The sequence below is a fragment of the Saccopteryx bilineata genome, chromosome 4, assembly GCF_036850765.1.
Source record: "Saccopteryx bilineata isolate mSacBil1 chromosome 4, mSacBil1_pri_phased_curated, whole genome shotgun sequence".
Classification (NCBI taxonomy): domain Eukaryota; kingdom Metazoa; phylum Chordata; class Mammalia; order Chiroptera; family Emballonuridae; genus Saccopteryx; species Saccopteryx bilineata.
This window is the reverse complement of record NC_089493.1, coordinates 64,962,731-64,983,555: the sequence shown is the minus strand read 5'-3', so window position 1 is coordinate 64,983,555 and position 20,825 is coordinate 64,962,731. Positions and strand designations below refer to the sequence as shown.

General features: G+C 39.2%; 1 protein-coding gene across 1 annotated transcript; it reads right to left on the bottom strand.

Annotated features, from left to right (window-relative positions):
- Positions 1–3,823: 3,823 nt before the first annotated feature.
- On the bottom strand, positions 3,824–20,612 carry RSL24D1 (ribosomal L24 domain containing 1). Its single transcript, XM_066276474.1, has 6 exons — positions 20,458–20,612; positions 15,271–15,384; positions 13,589–13,661; positions 7,565–7,628; positions 6,800–6,885; positions 3,824–5,178 (listed from the first exon to the last, which is right to left on the bottom strand). Exons 1-6 carry the CDS (start codon positions 20,536–20,538, stop codon positions 5,090–5,092), a joined length of 507 nt encoding a protein of 168 aa, XP_066132571.1. The 5' UTR covers positions 20,539–20,612; the 3' UTR covers positions 3,824–5,089.
- Between the last annotated feature and the right edge of the window lie 213 nt (positions 20,613–20,825).

The window sequence follows — 20,825 nt, the reverse complement described above, 5'->3', positions numbered from 1 at the left end:
TTTAAAATCTTTGTGAAAACCAGTCAAGTCTTTAATCTGTTCGAGTTGAATTTTGTTTTTAGGGGTCCAGTTTCACTCTTTTGCACATGGCAATCCAGTTTTCCAAGTGTTTACTGAAGAGACTACACTTTCCCCACTGTATATTCTTGCCTCCTTTGTTGAAAATTAATATACGCATGGATATGTTTATGAGTTCTGGTCCACTTCTATTCTGTTTCATTGATTTGTCTTTATTATGCCAATACGATACTGTTTTGAGTACTGTAATTTAGTAATATAGTTTGAAATCTAGAAGCGCGATGCCTCCGGCTTTGCTCTTCTTGCTCAGCGCTGCTTTGGCTATTCCAGTTCTATTGTGGTTTCATATAAATTTTAGAATTGTGTTTTCTATTTCTTTGAAATATACCATTGCAGTATTTTTTCCCTACATTCTAAATTGTGATATAATTGGCACATAACACTATTAGTTACAGTTACATATCTAATCTGCTATATTGTAAAAGGGGTAACCACAATATTCTAGTTAACATTGATCACCAGTTACAATTTTTTTCTTGTATCCTTTTAATCCAGTGCACTGCTTCTAATACTTGCTCAATACCTACATTACATTCCTACATATCAGAAGAGGAACTATGCAACACTGTAAGTGCACACTAGAAAACTCTGGGGAACTCACTGACTAGAATGGCATCCTACTTTTCACTGCTGTTCCTCCTAAGAGTCCATGGCTTGGTGCCAAACCAAATATATACTTTACTAGACAAATACTAGACAAAGTCAACATTTAAAAGCTGATTTTCTGAAAAGAAAGTTTTCAAAATACAAAAGGGCCAGTCTCCTATATTTTCTGGTTGGTTAACATTGCTTTGAAGCAGTATTTCATTTTAACAGATTCTCCCCACTGAGTTGTACTTACTTCTATTTTTAGACTGTGGCAACTGAAATAAAGTACTAAGTCCATTAGCATAGCAAGTTCTGGGGGGAAAAGAAACAGAAGAGCCCATGCTAAGTCCTTCCTGGGATTTCTGGACATGCGACTACGCCCACCAGACCCATGTCTGGTCTGTCACCGACAATTAGACCACTGCAGCAGATCAGGTACACAGCCCAAGGTAAGCACTGCACTTCAGCACGTCTTCTCAACAGGCAGGCTGCTTATTTCATTAATGTCTCTCTGCTGGTAAGTTATTCTTTGTATCTTTCAAGTTACTGGTCATTTAAAAAAAATACTGAAGTAAACCTAGCATATGGCTACACTCGTTTTCCATTTAACATTTACTGAGGACATTCCACGCACCACCTCCCACACACCACGTATTTAATATGCGCCTGGAGTACGACAGGAACAGTCCCTGCACTCTCAGACTAGGATAGAAATGGGTTACCTGAGTTTGCTGGAGAAGAGGGGGACGTCCGTCAGTTAAGATCATGGGGGCGGGGGCATGAAGAGACACACTGAATTAGTGGAAGGCTAGAGAATCAGACCAGGTAACTGGTACACCAGGGAAGGGCATGTGGCAGAAACATCACCTACAACCCCCACATGATAGCTTCAACATTCAAAACCCAGGAACAAAAAGTCAGCATAGGGACTATAGTCAATAACATTATAACTATGTATGCTATCAGATAGGTATTAGACTTACTGGGTGATTATTCCATAAGATACATAAATGTCTAATTCCTATATTGTATGCCTGAAACCAATATAGCATTGTATGCCAAATGTAATTGGAAAATAAAATTTCTTTAAAAAAAGATTCAAAACCCAGAGAGAAGATTCAAGCAGGAGCCCTTACATCAGAGGCTTACCCCATGGCACTAGAAGGTAGATTCTTATAATCAGAATATAAGAATACATTCTTTAGATAAAGGTAATCTATCCTATAAAAAGAAATTCATTGGCTCTGGCTGGTTGGCTCAGCAGTAGAGCCTACGATCGGTGTGTGGAAGTCCCGGATTCAATTCCCGGTCAGGACACACAGGTGCCCATCTGCTTCTCCACGCTTCCCCCTCTCCTTCCTCTCTATCTCTCTCTTCCCCTCCCACAGCCAAGGCTCCATTGGAGCAAAGTTGGCCCAGGTGCTGAGGTTGGCTCCATGGCCTCCGCCTCAGGCGTTAGAATGACTCTAATTGCAGTGGAGCAATGCCTCAGATAGGCAGAGCATCGCCCCCTGGTGGGCATGCCAGGTGGACCCGTCAGGCTCATGCGGAAGTCTGTCTGCTTCCTGGCTTCTCACTTCAGAAAAATACAAAAAAAAAAAAAAAAAAAAAAAAAAAAGGAAATTCATTAACAGATACAAAAATTAAATGAACAAACATAAGGCTGATAGATACACTCAGTATAAAAACATGCAAATTTGTGTTACCTATCAAGTCAGTTAAATATTAATAAAGGGATGTACATTTTGGAAAATTCCTTTGAAATTGAGTTGTTTTCTAATACTGACTTTTCCCTTTATCTTTTCAATATTTTTAATTCAGCAGGCTACCATATTAACTTTTACAAGGTAGTCTTCATTCAATATTGCAATTTACACTATAAATCTGAGTGATTCAAGTATGTTATCTCTTTTCCAAATCTTCATTTAAAATATCAGCTGAAGGACAGGGGGTGGGGGATCCAGTCAATCCTAGTAGCTAACATTTTAACACCAGCTTACTATGGCGGTGGCCTTGAAGCAACTATTTTACATGTATTACTGACTAATCCTCAGTAATACATGTAAAATATATTTGTTCATATTATCATCTCCATTCATCAGATGAAGGAACCAAGTCACAGTCAAGTATCACTCAAGAAACTTATATAGTGATCTCTTACAGCCAACACCTCAAGGTCGACTCTGTGAGGTTCTGGATAAAGCCCTATTACATGCAAAGCAACTTTGGAGACAGGCTTGTACAAATAAAAATCCCTGCCTCCTCCATCTCCTACATGTGTGAAAGAGACATTACCTAGATCTACAATTTTTCCATCTATAAAATAAAAATAATGCTGTCCACTTCATGACATACTGTAAAATAGGCCAGTCCTTCTCAAACTCCCTTCTACAGGATAAACATCTTCCTAGGGTTTCCTATTTGGGGGATTTTTATTTTTAATGTGAGAATTTTTCTGTACCCTTACAAGATTTTGTAAGGTGTAAGAAAATTTTCTTAGACTTCCCATTCTATATTGTTGTTAAGCAATTAGAGAATACAAGCATACTGTTTACTGAAGTTCACAAATTTTGCAATGTAAAACCGCCCACCAGCAAAAAGAGGACGACTTGCTCCATTGAGATACTTGCTTTACTGCAATGGTCTGCGACCCAACCTGCAGCGTCTCCAAGGTGTGCCCATATGCAAGTTCTGTGTAGTGAGTGTCTGGAGAATTTTATGCTTTTGTATTACATTTAGTATTACATTAAATGCCCAGCATTGGTCTCAACCAGGCAAGGTGAAACAACAGTAGCCATTAAGTATTGTACCGTGTAACGTATCAGGCAACATTTTAAAAGGACAACTCATCTCAGTGATCCAACCAAACGTAGATAGTTGCGGGGGAGAAAACTGTGGCATTTGAATACATACAGTTTATGAGATCTGGGGTCTCAAAATGCTATGGCATCCATCCTGACAGTTGAGAACTATCTACGTGTTAAACCTGAGATGCAGGGTCAGCTCTTTGTTTTAGCTCTGTTTCCCTAAATTAATGGTCTCAAGGAATTAGCAAGTTGCTCCCTAACTAGCATGGTAAGACACTTGTTTCCTAATAGTATGTTATTTTGAACATGTTTATACTAAAACAAACATGAGCACAGTATAGAGTGAAAACTTCAATTTTACAAATGTCTTTAATTCATATAAATTTCTCTTAATTGTTACATCAATAATATTGTTTACAAATGAGCTGTATTTTACAAATAAGAACAAAAAGGCAAAACCACACTGGAATTCAGGTCTTTTAACACTTGGTCTAGTTATCAACCAACCTTATTACTAATACTGAAGTAAAATTTAGGCAGTACATAATAGTACAAATTTTAGGTAATTACATAACCCTAAGAATTTCTAACTCTAAATTCTGTCCTAAAAATATATTAATACTGAGTTACTTAATATTCATAACATACTTATGTTTCTGAGAATCTTACTGAATAATGAAGTATTAAAATATAGAAACATGAAGCATTAAGTATGCATTTTTCTATAAATATACCTCCTACTTCAATAGTACATGTGGGTGAAGTTATTTTCTTCCAAGTAATCAATACTTGATGTCTTTTAGTACCTTTAAATAATAAATATGTAGGCCCTTGCTTATAGAAATTATTTTATGTGTTAATAATATATAAGCATTCTACTCATAAATTCCCATTTACCCCAAAACAACTAGCTTTTTAAAAGAAAAGCACATAAAATATTTAAAAGGTTCTGGATTCCTCTGCTTCTAACTCAGTGTTGAGCTGGAAGAATAAAGCATGTTCTACCAGGAACCCCAAGTGAGAATTTTCTCAAAAGTGGAAATGAGACAACAGAGGGTCATTTCAGAAATACTCTGCTCTCACACCCAACAGCCACGATGCCTGACCAAACAGCTATACCAGGTCAAAAAGCCCAGAGTTAGACTTCAGTATATGAGGCCATTATGTTCTTCTAAGATGTTAATAAACCAAAACATAAAATACTGAAATCAAAACAAAAGATAATAGTACTTGAGACTAATTATCATACACATAATAAACAAAAAAAATTTTATTGGAAAGAAAATTTTATTTTATACATCACGAGCCGTGAATTTTTATTAGTTCTTACATAAATGCTGCCTGGTGCCGTTATCTACATGGCATGATATTTTATGTCTACACTCCACTTTGTATTTACAAAATTTTCATGATTTACATAAGTGAACCTATCAGTAAAGGTTTACCTTTGAGATGCAACTACGCACCCACCTTATCTGATGTTTTGCCAACAGCAATGTAGAAGAAATGCATTTTTAACCACCTTTCCATTTGAGTCACCTTATGTAAGAAATATATCAATAACTTAGAACATCTACGTCTCTAAAGGAGGTTTTCCAATGTGCTCACAGAAATGGTTAAACGGTAACATTGTCAGAAACAACTTCCATGTCCACGTCTTCTTGCAGTTTCTGTACCATTTTGTCTTCCAGCTGCTTTCCTTTGCCTTAAAAAAAATAAAATCAAAAACCTTATCAATTCAATGTGACTTACAGAACTCATTAACACTTTATAAATGATCTTGAATGTTTTCAAATAACACTACCCATTTCTACAATATTTAAGAATAGTACATAAACCTATACAGGTCTTATAATACGCCACACATAAGCATTTTTTTTATTCATTTCACCCTCATAACAAACTGAAATTTATTTTATTTTATTTTTTTGTATTTTTTCTGAGGTGAGAAGCAGGGAAGCAGAGACAGACTCCCGTATGCACCCAACCAGGATCCACCTGGCAAGCCCACTAGGGGGCAATGCTCTGCCCATCTGGGGTGACACCATTCTACTGCCTGAGGCAGAGGCCATCGAGCCACTCTAAGCGCATGGGCCAACTTTGCTCCAGTGGAGCCTTGGCTGCGGGAGGGGAAGAGAGACACAAAGGAGAGGAGGGGTGGAGAAGCAGATGGGCGCTTCTCCTGTGTGCCCTGGCCAGTAATCGAACCCGAGACATGTATACGCTGGGCCGACGCTCTACCACCGAGCCATCCAGCCAGGGCCATAACAACCTGAATTTTAAAGACGAGAAAAGCTGAGGCATACAGAAATATGAACTTGCCCGAGGTCACTCAGCTGGTAAGTCCAGTAAGTCAAACTGATGAAATTTCAACCCAGACTTCACGATCCATGGTCCCTATTCTGATATACTTACAACCTCAGAGGGTTATCTAAAAACTTAGATAACAATGGCTCATTCCTGTTTTTTTCTGGGTCAGTTTGTATCATCTACATGTGAAACAGATGCTCCAGGAGTCTACTATATTTTGTTTTAATAAAATTTGGTGCACACACAACCAAAGTAAGACTTTAACACAAATCTATTCAAAATGTGCTTACAGAATTTAACCTTTACTAAGATTTAGGCATGGAATCATTTGGGAATCGATTTTTCAACTAAATCTCACCTAAACTTCTCTCCCTTTAAGCAGTCTCTGTAAGTAAATTATGTAACAGACAGTACTTGGTACCAACTGAAGACAACACTGGTTTTCTAAACCTCACAAAAGATACTACGCACACAGATAACTGCCACGTGAGTGACACCAGTGAGTTACATAAGCACAGAGAGAAGGTTTCAATACAAAGCTGTAGTTCTCAAACTTACAAATCAGAATTGACTGGAGAACTATGTAAAGAACAGAGGTCCAGTCTCAAAGGGCCTGAGCCTCTGTATTTATTTTAAGTTCCCCAAGTAATTCCCATACTGACCAAAATCTGAGAACTACTAACATAAAACACTGTCCTTTAATAAAAACAGGTATGAGGAAAAATTATCTGTGAAATGATTATTCAATTCAATCTGATTAACTTAGAGATAACTTACAGAAAATAGGATTTTATAAAGGATGGAAAAGAAATACCATAGGTAAAAAATTGACTGGAACTGGGAAATACACTGGATGAATTATATATTTTAACCAAATCCTGTCATAAATGTACTGAGATAACATTTACTGAAAAAATACCCTTAAAAATCTGGTTGATACCCAAATATATAGACCACAAAAATCTAGATTCTTCACCTCACTTAAAGCAGAGAACTCCTATGCACATATTACTTACATGCAAAAGGGGCCCGGATAAGATGAATGTTTTGCTTGACTTCTTTGATATCCTGAACTTTCTGTAGTTCTTTATTTTTCTTCAACCTAAGGTAAAAACATTAAGGTCAAAATGTCAGTTACTAAAATTTTAGACATTAATTCATAAGTTTTAAAAATGACATTTATTAAATAAACCATATAAATGAGTGGAAACTCAATTATTTTTTAATTCCTAATTAGCTTAAATAGGATTCCTACACTATAGACTTAGTCATTCACCATATCCCTAGAGCCTAAAATGGGGATATTTGCAGGGTGAATGAAGGAATGAGATTGAAGCAAGGAATTAACCAATCTCAGAGATCAATGTCTATTATACATATGTAATGAGAATTTTTTCTAGTGCCTAGATCTTTTCTTCTCAAATACAGAACAATCTGTTACCAAATCTTTTATATCATTCAGTAATTACTAGAGCACAAACTCCTAAGACTGTGAACAAAAAAAATAACAGACTTGGTCGCAAACACATGGGTCCCTTTTCTCTGATGCTTTAACAAAAGAGCTGTTGGCGCATGCTTCTCTTCTATGCCAGACTGGCACAGACACAGGGATGAAAGTAAATGTGGCAAAATGCTAATAGAATACACTATTCTATATACTACTCTTGCCAGTTTTTGTAAATCTGAAATTATACTGAAAATAAATGAAAAAAAGAAATCAAATGCCTCTAGATATCTACTAGTAATTATTTTTCCGTGAGTTACTCTCTCTCTATTCATACCTGTTCATTATAAATTTAGCTTGACGCTTCTGTTTGATCTCTTCGACTCTCTTCATTGCATCAACTATAAAAAAATCCACAAGTGTTAGCAAATTATTCACATTCAATCAAGAACTTTAACAATCACTTCTTTAATCTTTATTCCTACTTAGAAACTGAATAAATGAAAAACTCATTGGAAAAAAAATCCCTATTAAAACAGCTGGAGAAGGTATGTATCCTTTGCTGACATCACTGTTAACTCTTTATCTTTCACAAGTATCACTTCTCTAACTTTTATTTTACAAAGGCATTTGCTATAAATTTTCCTTCTACGTTAAAGCAGTCCAATGCTTTCCAAATCTTATTCTACAGAGAACTTAAATTAATAGCAACTAATCCCATTCTTAGCTTGTCGTCTCCATTAATAAAGGACAGAACCTTTCCAGGCATGAGTACCCCTTTCTCTTCAAGTGCCTGGGATATGATCTGCATGTTAGGAATACAGGTAAAATGAGCCAGTCAACCAATCTGCCACGTTCTCAACCACTAAAATCCAACTGTTTTGGAAAATGTGTACAGGAGCTGAATCCAACTGTGCACTAGTATCTAAATCAGCACTGTACAATATTAGACACAGCACATATGTAATTTTAAATTCCTAGGAGCCACATTAAAAAAAAAGTAAAAAAGGAACAGATCAAAATTAAATGTAATGATATATGTTGTTTCACCCAACATATTCAGTATGTCATTTCAACATGTAATCAATATAAAAAATTGTTAGTGAGATATTTTATTCTTGTTTTCATATCAAGTCTTCAAAAGCCACCATGTATTTTATTTATATTTACAGCACATCTTGATTCAGAGGAGCCACATTTCGAGTGTTCAACAGCCCCTGTGGCTAGTGGCTTCCCTACGGGACAGGATACTCCAAATATAGCTTTTTAAAGTGTAGTCTGTGAAGCTGAAGTATAGCAGGATCTTCCATCTTAAATTATCTCCCAGTATTATACTTAGCAGTTACAGAGGGTAAAACATTAACTTTACAGTGCAGAAACCTGGCAGACACCCCCTAAACAAAAGATCAAAGTTAGCAGGTGCCTCCTGACAGGACAACAAGAACAAAACACTGTGTCGATAGTGTTCCTGCCCAATGTACATTATCCAAATCTAATCTTGAGAAAGCATCAGATAAAACACAATCAATGAATTTTAAACCAAACACCTGGCCCATATTCTCTGAAAATAGTGTCATGAAATATGAAAACTCAGGAATTGTTCCAAACCAAGAGACTCAAGAGATATGACATGTATCATTCTAACAATCTTCACAATAAAAGATATTGGAACAATTAGAGAAATCTAAACAGGTCTAAGATTAAATAACACTACTCTATCAATGTTAATTTCTTGATTCTAATAACTGTACTACAGTTATATGAAAGAATGTTCTAGTTTTAGAAAATACATATCAAGTTGTTTATGAATAGAGGAGTGTTAGTTAATATAGGCAACTTACTCAAACAGTTCAGAAAAAAAATCAGAGATGAAAAGGGAGAGAGAGAGGAAGAAAAGGTAAACTTAATAAAATATTAACAGCCAGGAAATATGGATGAAAGATAACAGAATTCTACTCCTGCCACTTTCTATTCAGTCTAAAATTATGTCAAAATGTCAAAATAAAAACTTTTTTTCTTTTTTTTGCCTGACCTATAGTGGTGCAGTGAATAAAGCATTGACCTGGAACCCTGAGGTTGCCAGTTCAAAACCCCAGCTTGCCTGGTCAAGACACATGGGAGTTGATGCTTCCTGCTCCTCCCCCTTTCTCTCTCTCTTTCTCTAAAAATGAATAAATAAAATCTAAAAAAGGGAAAAACTTAAAAAAAAACCACGCATTTTTTTAAGTGTAGGTAAAGGCTGGGGACCAGCAACATTAGCATCACCTGGGAGTTTGTCAGAAATGCACTCTTAGGCCCCACCCAGACATACTGTATTAGAATCTGCATTTTAACACAATCCCCTAGAACAGGGGTCCCCAAACTACGGCCCACGAGCTGCATGCAGCCCCAAGGCCATTTATCCAGCCCCGCCGCACTTCCAGAAGGGACACCTCTTTCATTGGTGGTCAGTAGAGGAGCACAGAATGCACGGAGTACTGTATGTGGCGGTGCCCCAAAGCGCAGAGTCGCTCACATACAGTACTACTTCCGATGACATGGGACACACGCGCCATGGCTCCGGAAGTGCGTCATATCACTTGTTACGGCTAGCAGTGACAAATATGGAACCGGACATTGACCATCTCATTAGCCAAAAGCAGGCCCATAGTTCCCGTTGAAATACTGGTCAGTTTGTTGATTTAAATTTACTTGTTCTTTATTTTAAATATTGTATTTGTTCCCGTTTTCTTTTTTTACTTTAAAATAAGATATGTGCAGTGTGCATAGGGACCTGTTCATAGTTTTTTTTATAGTCCAGCCCTCCAACGGTCTGAGGGACAGTGAACTGGCCCCCTGTGTAAAAAGTTTGGGGACCCCCGCCCTAGAAGGCCCCAAGGTACCTCTGCCATTAGGGTGATGTTTATATGAATAACTCTAAGATGATGTCAACTCTAAATCTGCACATGCTATGGCTTAAAATTAATATTAATAATACAGGAGGAAGCAAAAGTAGGTTTACAGTTGTTTGTATGGAAAATAATAATAAAAACATAAACTGTAAACCTACTTTTGCTCCAGCCTGTATGCTTGACAGGTAACTTTTTTTTTCTTTTTTTTTTTAACAGAGGCAGAGAGTCAGAGAGAGGGATGGATAGGGACAGGCAGACAGGAACAGAGAGAAATGAGAAGCATCAATCATCAGTTTTTCGTTGCGACACCTTAGTTGTTCATTGATTGCTTTCTCATATGTGCCTTGACTGCGGGGCCTTCAGCAGACCGAGTAACCCCTTGCTCGAGCCAGCGACCTTGGGTCCAAGCTGGTGAGCTTTGCTCAAACCAGATGAGCCATGCTCAAGCTGGCGACCTCGGGGTCTTGAGCCTGGGTCCTCCGCATCCCAGTCCAACGCTCTATCCGCTGCGCCACCGTCTCGTCAGGGGATAGGTAACTGTTTTAATCTTTCTTTGTCTTTCAGCAAAAATGATACAGGCAAGTTCTAGTATTCAGAAGAATTTCCCCAATTTAAAGTTACTCAGAAGGGTAATAAACACACAAGTGGCAGGTAAATCCTTTCCAAGAATAAGATGCTGCATTTCTGGATATTCCACAAGACTGAAAAATTCTAAGTGTAACAAGCATCTAATAGATATTAAAAACTGATCTGCAATACAGAGAACATATGAATAAAATACAAATTATTCTTCCTACTATTGCTGCTTTCAAGTTCTACTGCAGTTTCTACGGACATCAGCATCCTAAAGCTTGCTCAGTCCACATCTTCACACAATTTGATATTGTAAACAATATACATAAAACTAGTATAAACAGACTACTTTATAGACAAAATGATATTGAAATAGTGAGAGTGCAAAATCAAGAAATCTTTTAGAAGAACAATATATTTTTCTGGAACACGACTAACAAGTATTTTAATTGCGTAAGCCAGCAGGAAATAGTTTTAAGTTCCAAAAGACTCATACTGTCTACCAAGGAAACCTTCTTTGGAGAATCTATCTTTAAGATCTCAATATGAAAGGACATCAGAATCTGTACAGGAAAAGAAATTCAACAGAGCACCACTTCTTACAGGACTTGCAGATGTATAAATGAGTGGGGCAAGGAAATAAGACTGAGATCATACCCGAACCAATTCCCATCGAACAGAAGCAATGAAATAAGTACGCAATCAAATGCACCAAGAGGGAGGGACTGAGCTCCCTGTTCACCTCTGCATGCTAAGGGTAGTGATTTCTGTTCAAGTATATGACCTCTTACAGAACTGAACAGTATTTCTCACAGTCAAAGTAAATAACACATAACGAGAATGGAGGATCATAGTAACTGAATATCTACACGTGACTAAAGTAAGATATGCAATCTCAACATAAAGCTGAATAACCACTAAATAAAAGTAGTTACAAAATATGTTAGGGTGGACCCTGGCCTGTTGGTTCAGTGGATAGAGTATCAGCCTGGAGTATGGATGTCCTGGGTTCAATTCCTGGTCAGGGCACACAAAGAATAGACCATCTGCTTCTCTCCCCTCCCCTCTCTCCTTTCCTGACCTCCTCCCCACCCGTGGCCAGTGGCTCCACTGGTTTGGGCATTGGCCCTGGGCACTGAGGACAGCTCAGTTGATTCGAGCATTGGCCCCAGATGGGGGCTGCCAGATGGATCCCAGTCCAGGCACATGCAGGAGTCTGTCTCACTATCTCCCCTGCCTTTCACTAAAAAAAAAAAAAAAAAAAAGTCAGGATGGCCCTAGCCAGATAGCCCTAGACAGACAGGCCAGTTGGTTAGAGCATCATCCCAATATGCAGAGATTGTGAGTTTAATCCCAGTCAGGGCACATACAGAAACAGATTGATGTTTCTGTTTCTGTTTCTCTCTCTCTCTGAAATAAATAAATGGATTAATAAAAAGTCAGGGTGATCGGGAGCCATTATCTTCAAAAAGTAACAAAAGAGAAAACAAAGGCCAAAATGAACTAAAACTCGTTGGGGTCCAGAAACACTTTCGGATCTTCCAATATTGTCCTTGACAAGAATGCCTTTTGGAATCAATTTCAGAATCCTATGAAAAATGTGTAACTATGTGAGATGATGGATATTAGTACTTATTGTTGTGATCATTTCTTAATATATACAAGTATCAAATCATTATGCTCTATACCAGAAACTAATATAGTGTTATATGGCAATTATATCATAATAAAAAAAGAATCCTATGAAATTATTAATCTCTTTCAAAATCTTTAAGAGTTTGAAACAGTGCTATTTCTGTACCAAATAAACCCAATAAAACCAACTGCTTTTCAGAAAAACTCTTCCTCTACTTACAAAGTTTTTTAAAAGAAAAAACCCATCAAGGGGCAGAATATTTAGTGCTATGTAGAACAGGCAATTCTAAAACTGTACTCTGATTTCTCCACACAGATCAGGAAGGTAAAGGCTTAGAGGGTGTCCAGTACCACCACCAAGGCCCCCAGCTTTTCAGTTCCACTCCTTAGGTCTTGTGACTGAGGAAAAGGTGCTGAAACGGATGTCCTGCCTAACAATGCTTGTAGGATTCAAAGCTTTAGGGACCTCTAGTTAACAAACTACCTCACACTCTACCTAAGATTAGAAATAGCTAAAGCCTCCACAGATGGGACAGGAAGGAGGGGGACAAAGGGGAAGGACACACACACACACATATTAGAATATACAAGCTGGCTTAAGGAACTAAATTGACTACATATGGGTGCTTGTCAGTCTCTACTTACATAAAAAATAAAAATTGGGGGAAAAAAAAGACAATAACAAGCTATTACTACTTTTAATTTCAGTCAACTATAGCTTCATTTTTACTTGTTAGCATTCACATAAACTATGTGAAGTCACATAAACTTGTTAGAAGTCTCACATAAACTATGTAATTATCATGTAAAGCTGCACTTCTTTAATTTTACCAAAGCACTAATTTTATAAGATACACAGAATACATAGTTATATCCCTAAATCAAATCATCTAAACTTGTAAAGTGTTCTACGCTTTGTGCATATTTTAACTATGCCACACTCACCCAAAAAAAATATTCTCATCTCTACGATTTTGTCAGATTTTTTGGATGTTTTATGTGTGGGCACTTCAAATAATATCAAATTTAGTAATTACATTTATTTTATAATGGACACATCAATCACTTCTAGAAAGGATTTTGGGTAGCTTATAATAAAAACACAAATACAAAAGAACCACTGAAATGAGGGTAAGAGAATAAAATTTGACCAATAAAAAGGAGAAGAAATAAAATACTAGAGTTAAACAACAAACATTAAAGGTATGGCAATATCCCCAATCCCTCTCTTCTGAAAACTCCCGGCATTCCCTGTGACTTACTTGTTTTATTCCACAGCTCTCTCTGGTATTTGACAGGTTCATTTCTACGTTTTTCAAATTCAAATGAATTATCCTGTAAGGGGAGTGGGGGGGTTAGAAGTATAAAAAGTTATTCTCCTTTTCACAAGCATTCTGAGTGTTTCACACTATGGACATGTTAAGATTCCCCCCAGGGTAATTCCAGCAATACAAGTTTTCAAACCTTTCTCCTTTACACACCATGATGTACAAGAGAACCCTGCTGAAAACATTTCTCTGTATCTGAGTAATTCTAGAGGGGAGGGGAGGGGAAACATTTAACAATCATGGAGATTATAAACAAACTGAAAAGGCTTCCCTCATTTCCCCACCCCTAAATGAATGAGTCTCATAGCCAGAAAACTTTGGATTAGGCTGAACCATATGAAATTACCATTTTTTATAGATCAAAAATGAGTCAAACATTAAGAATTCAGATGGTTCAACCTACATATCTATTGTGCTTATATATTTTAAGACCTATATACCTTTGTGTTATAGCATAAAGGTGTGAAACAACACATCTCCAAATCAATGTAGCGTTATGCTACATGACATAAGCTTTGCCCTGAAACTCTTCGGGTCCCTTCTAAATGTAGTAGGTTTTATGGCAGTTAATAATCCTATTTATCTTTAAAATATGCATAACAATTTTGGAAAAGCTACAGGTTTCTTGGCAAAATGACAGTATTTCTTGGTTTTCAAATCTACCTCACACAGGCACACAGAGCAGCCCTAACGCTGTATCTGGCTATTACATTTATAATACACACGACTCTACTTAGATCACAATAACATCAGCAATAACAAGGTGACCAACAAATGACGGTGATTGGCATCCTTTCTTCATTCACCCAGTTGCCACCTACATGGAAGGTGCTTGTTTCTTCTTGTCCATACTGAAAATTTTTTTTTTTAATTTATTTTTTACAAAGTCAGAGAGAGGAATAGACAGGGACAGACAGACAGGAACGGGGAGAGATGAGAAGCATCAATCATCAGTTTTTTGTTGTGACACCTTAGTTGTTCATTGATTGCTTTCTCATATGTGCCTTGACTGCGGGCCTTCAGCAGACCGAGTGACCCCTTGCTCGAGCCAGCGACCTTGGGTCCAAGCTGGTGAGCTTTGCTCAAACCAGATGAGCCCGCACTCAAGCTGGCAACCTCGGGGTCTTGAACCTGGGTCCTTCTGCATCCCAGTCCGATGCTCTATCCACTGCACCACTGCCTGGTCAGGCTGAAAATTATTTTTTAACAGTAATTGTAATTTGGCCTTGCATCTTGTCAAAAACTATTCATTACATTCACTGAAAACCTCTGGTGTTCAGGAAGCCAGCAGAGGGTTTCTTGGCAAATGCTTAGATACTGCCCTTAAGGAGTAGAGAGGTGGGAAAGAAGTCGTGGGTTTGAAGGAAGAGGAAGTCATGGAGGGAGGAAAGAGTTTAAGATATTCCTCCCTCAGGGTAGCCTGTGCAGCAGCGTCCCCTCCTCCTCAGAACTCTACAGAGTTGTGGTTTTTAGGATCATGTGATAATTATTACCATAACAAAATACAAATAAGTCACCCATCGATCATGTTAACAGGAAGCTTTGTTGTAGTTAATTAAATCACCGCCCCCAACAAAGACACCCTGAAATTTCTGAACTGTAAAAACCTGACTCACCACTGTCAGCTCTTTACCAGCTGCTTTCCGGAATGCTTTAGTCCACCGGACCTTGCGAGGATTGCGCTTCTTTTTAAAGTTCTTATGACACTTGGATTTACAGAACCTGAACACCTAGAGGGAAAGGTAAAACAGTGAGACGTCAATATTAAAAGTTCTTCTATCCCCTGGCCGGTTAGCTCAGTGGTAGAGCACCGGCCTGGCGTGCAAGAGTCCCGGGTTCGATTTCTGGCCAGGGCACACAGGAGAAGCGCCCATCTGCTTCTCCTCTCCTCCCCCTCTCCTTCCTCTCTGTCTCTCTCTTCCCCTCCCGCAGCCAAAGTTCCATTGGACCAAAGTTGGCCTGGGTGCTGAGGATGGCTCTGTGGCCTCTGCCTCAGGTGGTAGAATGGCTCTGGTTGCAACAGAGCAATGCCCCAGATGGGCACAGCATCGCTCCCTGGTGGGCGTGCCGGAGTCTGTCTGACTGCCTCCCTGTTTCCAACTTCAGAAAAATACAAAAAAAAAAAAAGTTCTTCTATCATAGGACAAAATATACTGTAAAGTCTGAGAAATGACAATGTTTCTCATTCACAATTCACCCTCCTTACAATACCGTTTGGAAATGTGTGGACATGTCAAATTAAATGGAAACTGCACTACTTGTTGACTCTCAAGCATCATCACAACTAAAAGCTAGGCACCCTGAAAATACGGTTAAAAACAACCATTTTTATAGAATAACAATAAAACCTTAAAATGATCTTGAATCAGGAAGAGGTTTAAGGAAAGTAGTTTATTTAAATCACTTTCCATTTCAGAATAATTCTCAAATTCACTTTCTGTATACCTCAGTGGGGAAAAGGTTTCACACCAATATTCTGAAATATCCTTTGGTTCTTTCCATCCTTGCACAAAACAATTTCAAAAAAGCAACTAAACATGGCTATAGATTTGTTTTCTAAGTATTCACAGATCTAACTAGGGAGATCAGTAACTACTTTTAATTCTCCACCTTCATCCCAAATGATCTGAACCTTTAGTAGTACTTACAATTCAATGATGCCTCAATGATGATTCAATGAGCTCCTGAAATGGCTTATTGGGACTTATTGTATAAATCTAAAATGCACTGTTTTGTTAGTTTGTAATGTCTTAGGACACATTACAACTTCTGTGTTACTAGAAAAATCTGAAGAGAAAAAGTAATCTTTTGAGTTGAATTATCACACCTAGAAGATGTGACTCATTTTAAAGAATAGGTCAAAACAAGGTATAAACATTTCAATCTAAGTAAGCCTATGTATATACCACAAGCCAAAATACTTTTCATTTTATGTATACTTTTTCTATGAGAAACTTCAATTAGATCACTATACACAGAAGAACATACTTTGTTATCAATAATCAATATTAGGTTAATCTGCTCCAGGTCCATACCTCCTGGAGAGCCTTTTTCTGAGATTTGAGGATAATTATGTTTACAGTCTTGAATTAATTTCAAAGTAACTAGAAAGTACAAGAACTACTGTAGTATCCTGGACATCATTATCAGTAAAATCTCTTTCAGTATTTTCAGCCCAAAATACTATAAACTTCTCAACAAAAAGCCTCCACTGTTTAATACCTACTAGATAACTCTTAGACATATCCCCATTTCTGAGATATATCTAATAAGGGATCTGAACTGTCCTGGGTATCCCCAATTCCAAAAAGAGCCAATAGGAAGTTCCAGGGAAGTCTGTCAATATTTAAACTCCATACCTAATAGCCATTATCTGAAAAGCGCAAGGAAGTATCTCAGACTGGAGTCACTGGAGATGGGAAAGGGATTCAATCAGCAAATAAGGTGCATCTACCATGAGCCTGATGCTGTACTAGGTGCTAGGGATACAATAACTAAAACACAAAACCCTACCTTGAGAACTTAGGCTATCAAGCTAAGTATGATAGTCTCACTTTGCAAATAAGAGCAAGATTAGAGGAGGGTATAAACAACGGGATAAAGCTTTATACAATAATCACATATAAAGTACTATGAAAATACACAATAAAGTGGTTAAATATACAGTGGGGTAGGTGGTGGATGGATTATGTGTAAGACAAAGCTTCACAGGCTCGTTTCCCTTTTAATCTAGTCCTCTAGCATCACCTTCAGTCTTCAACATGCAAACAAATGATCTAATCACATCACTCAGAGTCCTTCAACTCTTTCTTATTCCACTAATTCAACAGTTATTAAGCGCTCATTAAGGGTGAAGGTATTTTTTCCTGTTTGCAAACTATGTGAAAATATGGAGCATTTGCCTGACCTGTGGTGGCGCAGTGGATAAAGCGGTGACCTGGAAATGCTGAGGTCGCTGGTTCAAAACCCTGGGTTTGCCTGGTCAAGGCACATATGGGAGTTGATGCTTCCTGCTCCTCCCCCCGTCTCTCTCTCTCTCTCTCCCCCTCTCTCTCCTCTCTAAAATGAATAAGTATAATTTAAAAAAAAAAATATGGAGCATTAGCACTAGTTCTACCTTTAAGAAGCTACTTAAGAAGTGTAAGAGGAAGTCCCTAAGATGGTCTCAAAAGCTAAGGACACATAGGCAAAAAGACTAGTTAGGAGGCTAGGAAAGTGACAAGTGCCAAATCTGGAACCAGGGCAAGAAAACAAAAAGAAAGCAAAGACACAATGTTGGGCAGATAAAATGTATTATGCTCACTTTGTTAAAGTGGCGCTGCCCACGTGGAGGCCGTTGCCCAGGTGATATTAATGTGTGTCTCTGTGGGCAGGTAGAATCCTTGTAGCCTGGTGCTTGGTTTTGGGATTAAGCCTTTCCCACCCGTTTTGATGTGGGGCGGTACAATCCAATCATGCCTCAGAGAAGTGTCTTTGTATTAGAGACTTCCCTATTCTGTATATTGCATTAAAGGTTTTGAATCTACACTATAAAATGGGGGCAGAACGGGAGCTTGCGCTCTTGGTTCCTGGGATGATTAGCATGAGAGAGCAGAAGGAGGAGAGCAGAGAGCAGAAAGAGGCCATGTGGCCAGGAGAAGCAGCCACGATGGCGGAGTGCTGAGTGAGATGCCAGTTTGTGCAGTTTGTATCTGGGATAAGGAAGGAGATGGGGAACTGAGGAGAATAAGGCTGGTGAGCTAGAAACCTTTGATTCTAGGAAACTCGGATAAGTCAGTAGCTTTGTGAGCACTGAATGTGAGTGGGTTTTGGAGCCCAGTGTGCAATCCTGCCGGGTGCAAGCTAGGATTAAAGACTATGGCCCACCACTTTGTGGCTCCGTTGTTTCTTTACCGACTGTCCGAATCCAATGCGAACCTGCATGGGCTGGGCTGCTCTGATGGTGGCCCTGGCCGTGGCCACTGGCTTTACACACAACTATCCTTCGCAAAGGCAGAATGAATAGGACTTAATAATTAGATACAAAAGTGAAAGACTCAAAAATGACTCATTTCCAGCAAAACTGCCTAGCAGATGACAGTGGAATTAATTCAGAGAGCAAAATGATCTGAGGTAAGACGGAACTCTCTTTCAGGGAGCTCACCGTTAGGTACAAACATTCGGACCTGGAGCTAACGAGATAGACTCTGGATTCACCCGCACAGATAAAATGACACACGAGCATACCTCATTTTATTGTACTTCACAGATGTTTTTTTACAAATCGAAGGAAGACCCTCTACTAGCAAAAAGATCACAACTCGCTGTATTCCAGTGGTCTGGAACCAAAGCTACGATATATCAGAAGTGTGCCTTTACATTTTCTTCATTAGTGCTTCAGGGCACCCACACTCATTTCCCCAATCACTTCTGTTCTGGATCCACTGGTCTTCCCTGTCTTTTCTAGGAACACAGACTTTCTCATCAACGTGAATTTGCAATGTGTCTGCCAGATCAACACCCAACTCTAGGTAGCTCCCACAATCTGTGGTTCTAATTCCAAGCTGGACAAAAATAAAAAACTCATAATGACGAGATCATCCACAATGCCAACTGTGAATCTGACTCCAACCTGGCAATGACTCATTTTATATATTTTATCATGTTCCCGAGAGCAGGTATTCAAAATCTTCTACGTGCTCTTTCAAGTTCCCAAACATAGCTTCAGTCCCTCACTTTCAGCAAGAACCCTTGTTCCTTATTTAATGAGCTCAGTATCTTCCATTTGTTACAGAGATAAAGCAATAAAGTAGGAACTGTAATTCTTTAGCATGTCAAAATCACCTCCTAGGAGTGATTGTCCAAGTCAATGGATCTGGTGGAAACCAGAAATCTGTATTTTTATTAGTGCCCAGTGATTCAGAAGCAAATGTAAGAGGTCAAATTCTGAGAAACAATGCGTTAAAGAAACAGAGGAGATTCATTCTCACAGAAAGCAAATTCATGCATTATTCAGTCTTTCACAAGCAGGCCTTATGGTATAACTACATAATGATGATAGATAGATAGATAGATAGATAGACAGACAGACAGACTCTAGACAGATGATAGATATCATATGTTTACAGACTAATCTTTTTGCATCTAGTCTTATATTTGTATTTACGGCCCTACCCCAAGCCTCTCTCACCAACCACAATACAAAGAGATGTAACTGCTTCGTTCTGTGCCTCTGCTCAAACTGTTCCCTTTCCTTCCACTCTCTCTTCACTTTCTCCTGCAAAATTCAAGATCCAGGATTAATGTCAACTCCATTCCGGGTATTTTCATTTACGACCCTCCACAACTCACCTCCAATAACATCAAAATATATAAAGCTACTATTAAGCCCCATGCAACATTTCTATCAACCTCTACACACTACGGACAATCTCAAGTCTTATTCATATCCACGCTACGGACCTTCGCACCGAAGCAAGACTGGGAATGCGTTCAACACAGCTCACTGAATAGAAGAACTTGGCCCTTGTAGTGGCTGCCCAAACAGACGCCAGACTCCCCGTGGGGGCTGGCTGGGCTCGCTCGTGAACCTCGTCGCAGCCAACCTCACCCAAGCGTGGCCTGGTGACCAGCTCCGTTCCGGATGCGGCAAGGAGAAACTCCCCAGCGAGAGGTCGAGGCTGGAGCTCCTCGCAGAGCCTCCCCCTCGCGGGGTGAACGCGGAGAACCCGGCCCGACGCCGCAGGCGCAGAGGAACGCCGAGCGGGCGAGGCCCGGGGTCCGCGGGAGCGCAGCGCGGCGCGCTTTGGCCTTAGCCACCTCACCTTACAATCGTTGCGGACGAACATCATGCCGTGGCCGGGGTAGATGGGTCCGGAACAGAAATAACACTTCTCAATACGCATGTTGAACGCGCGTAGGGACCCACCATCCAAACGCCGAGCTCGAAAGGAAGTGACATCTCCCGTCACCGGAAGCGATTTTCTTCCGAGTTCCTGACCCGGAAGAGGCGAGCGTCTTGGCTCCTGCGAGTCCCCTAGAAAGCAATCCGAGCCTGACCGCGCCCCCGCGTGGCCGCAGCGGCAAAACACTGTCTTTTGACGCAGGCGCAGAGCTGTAGGGTAGCCTGGCCGCCTTCTCGCTGGGCAGCTCGCTTAGCGCCTGGTTTTTCTGTCTACCATGCCCTGTAATG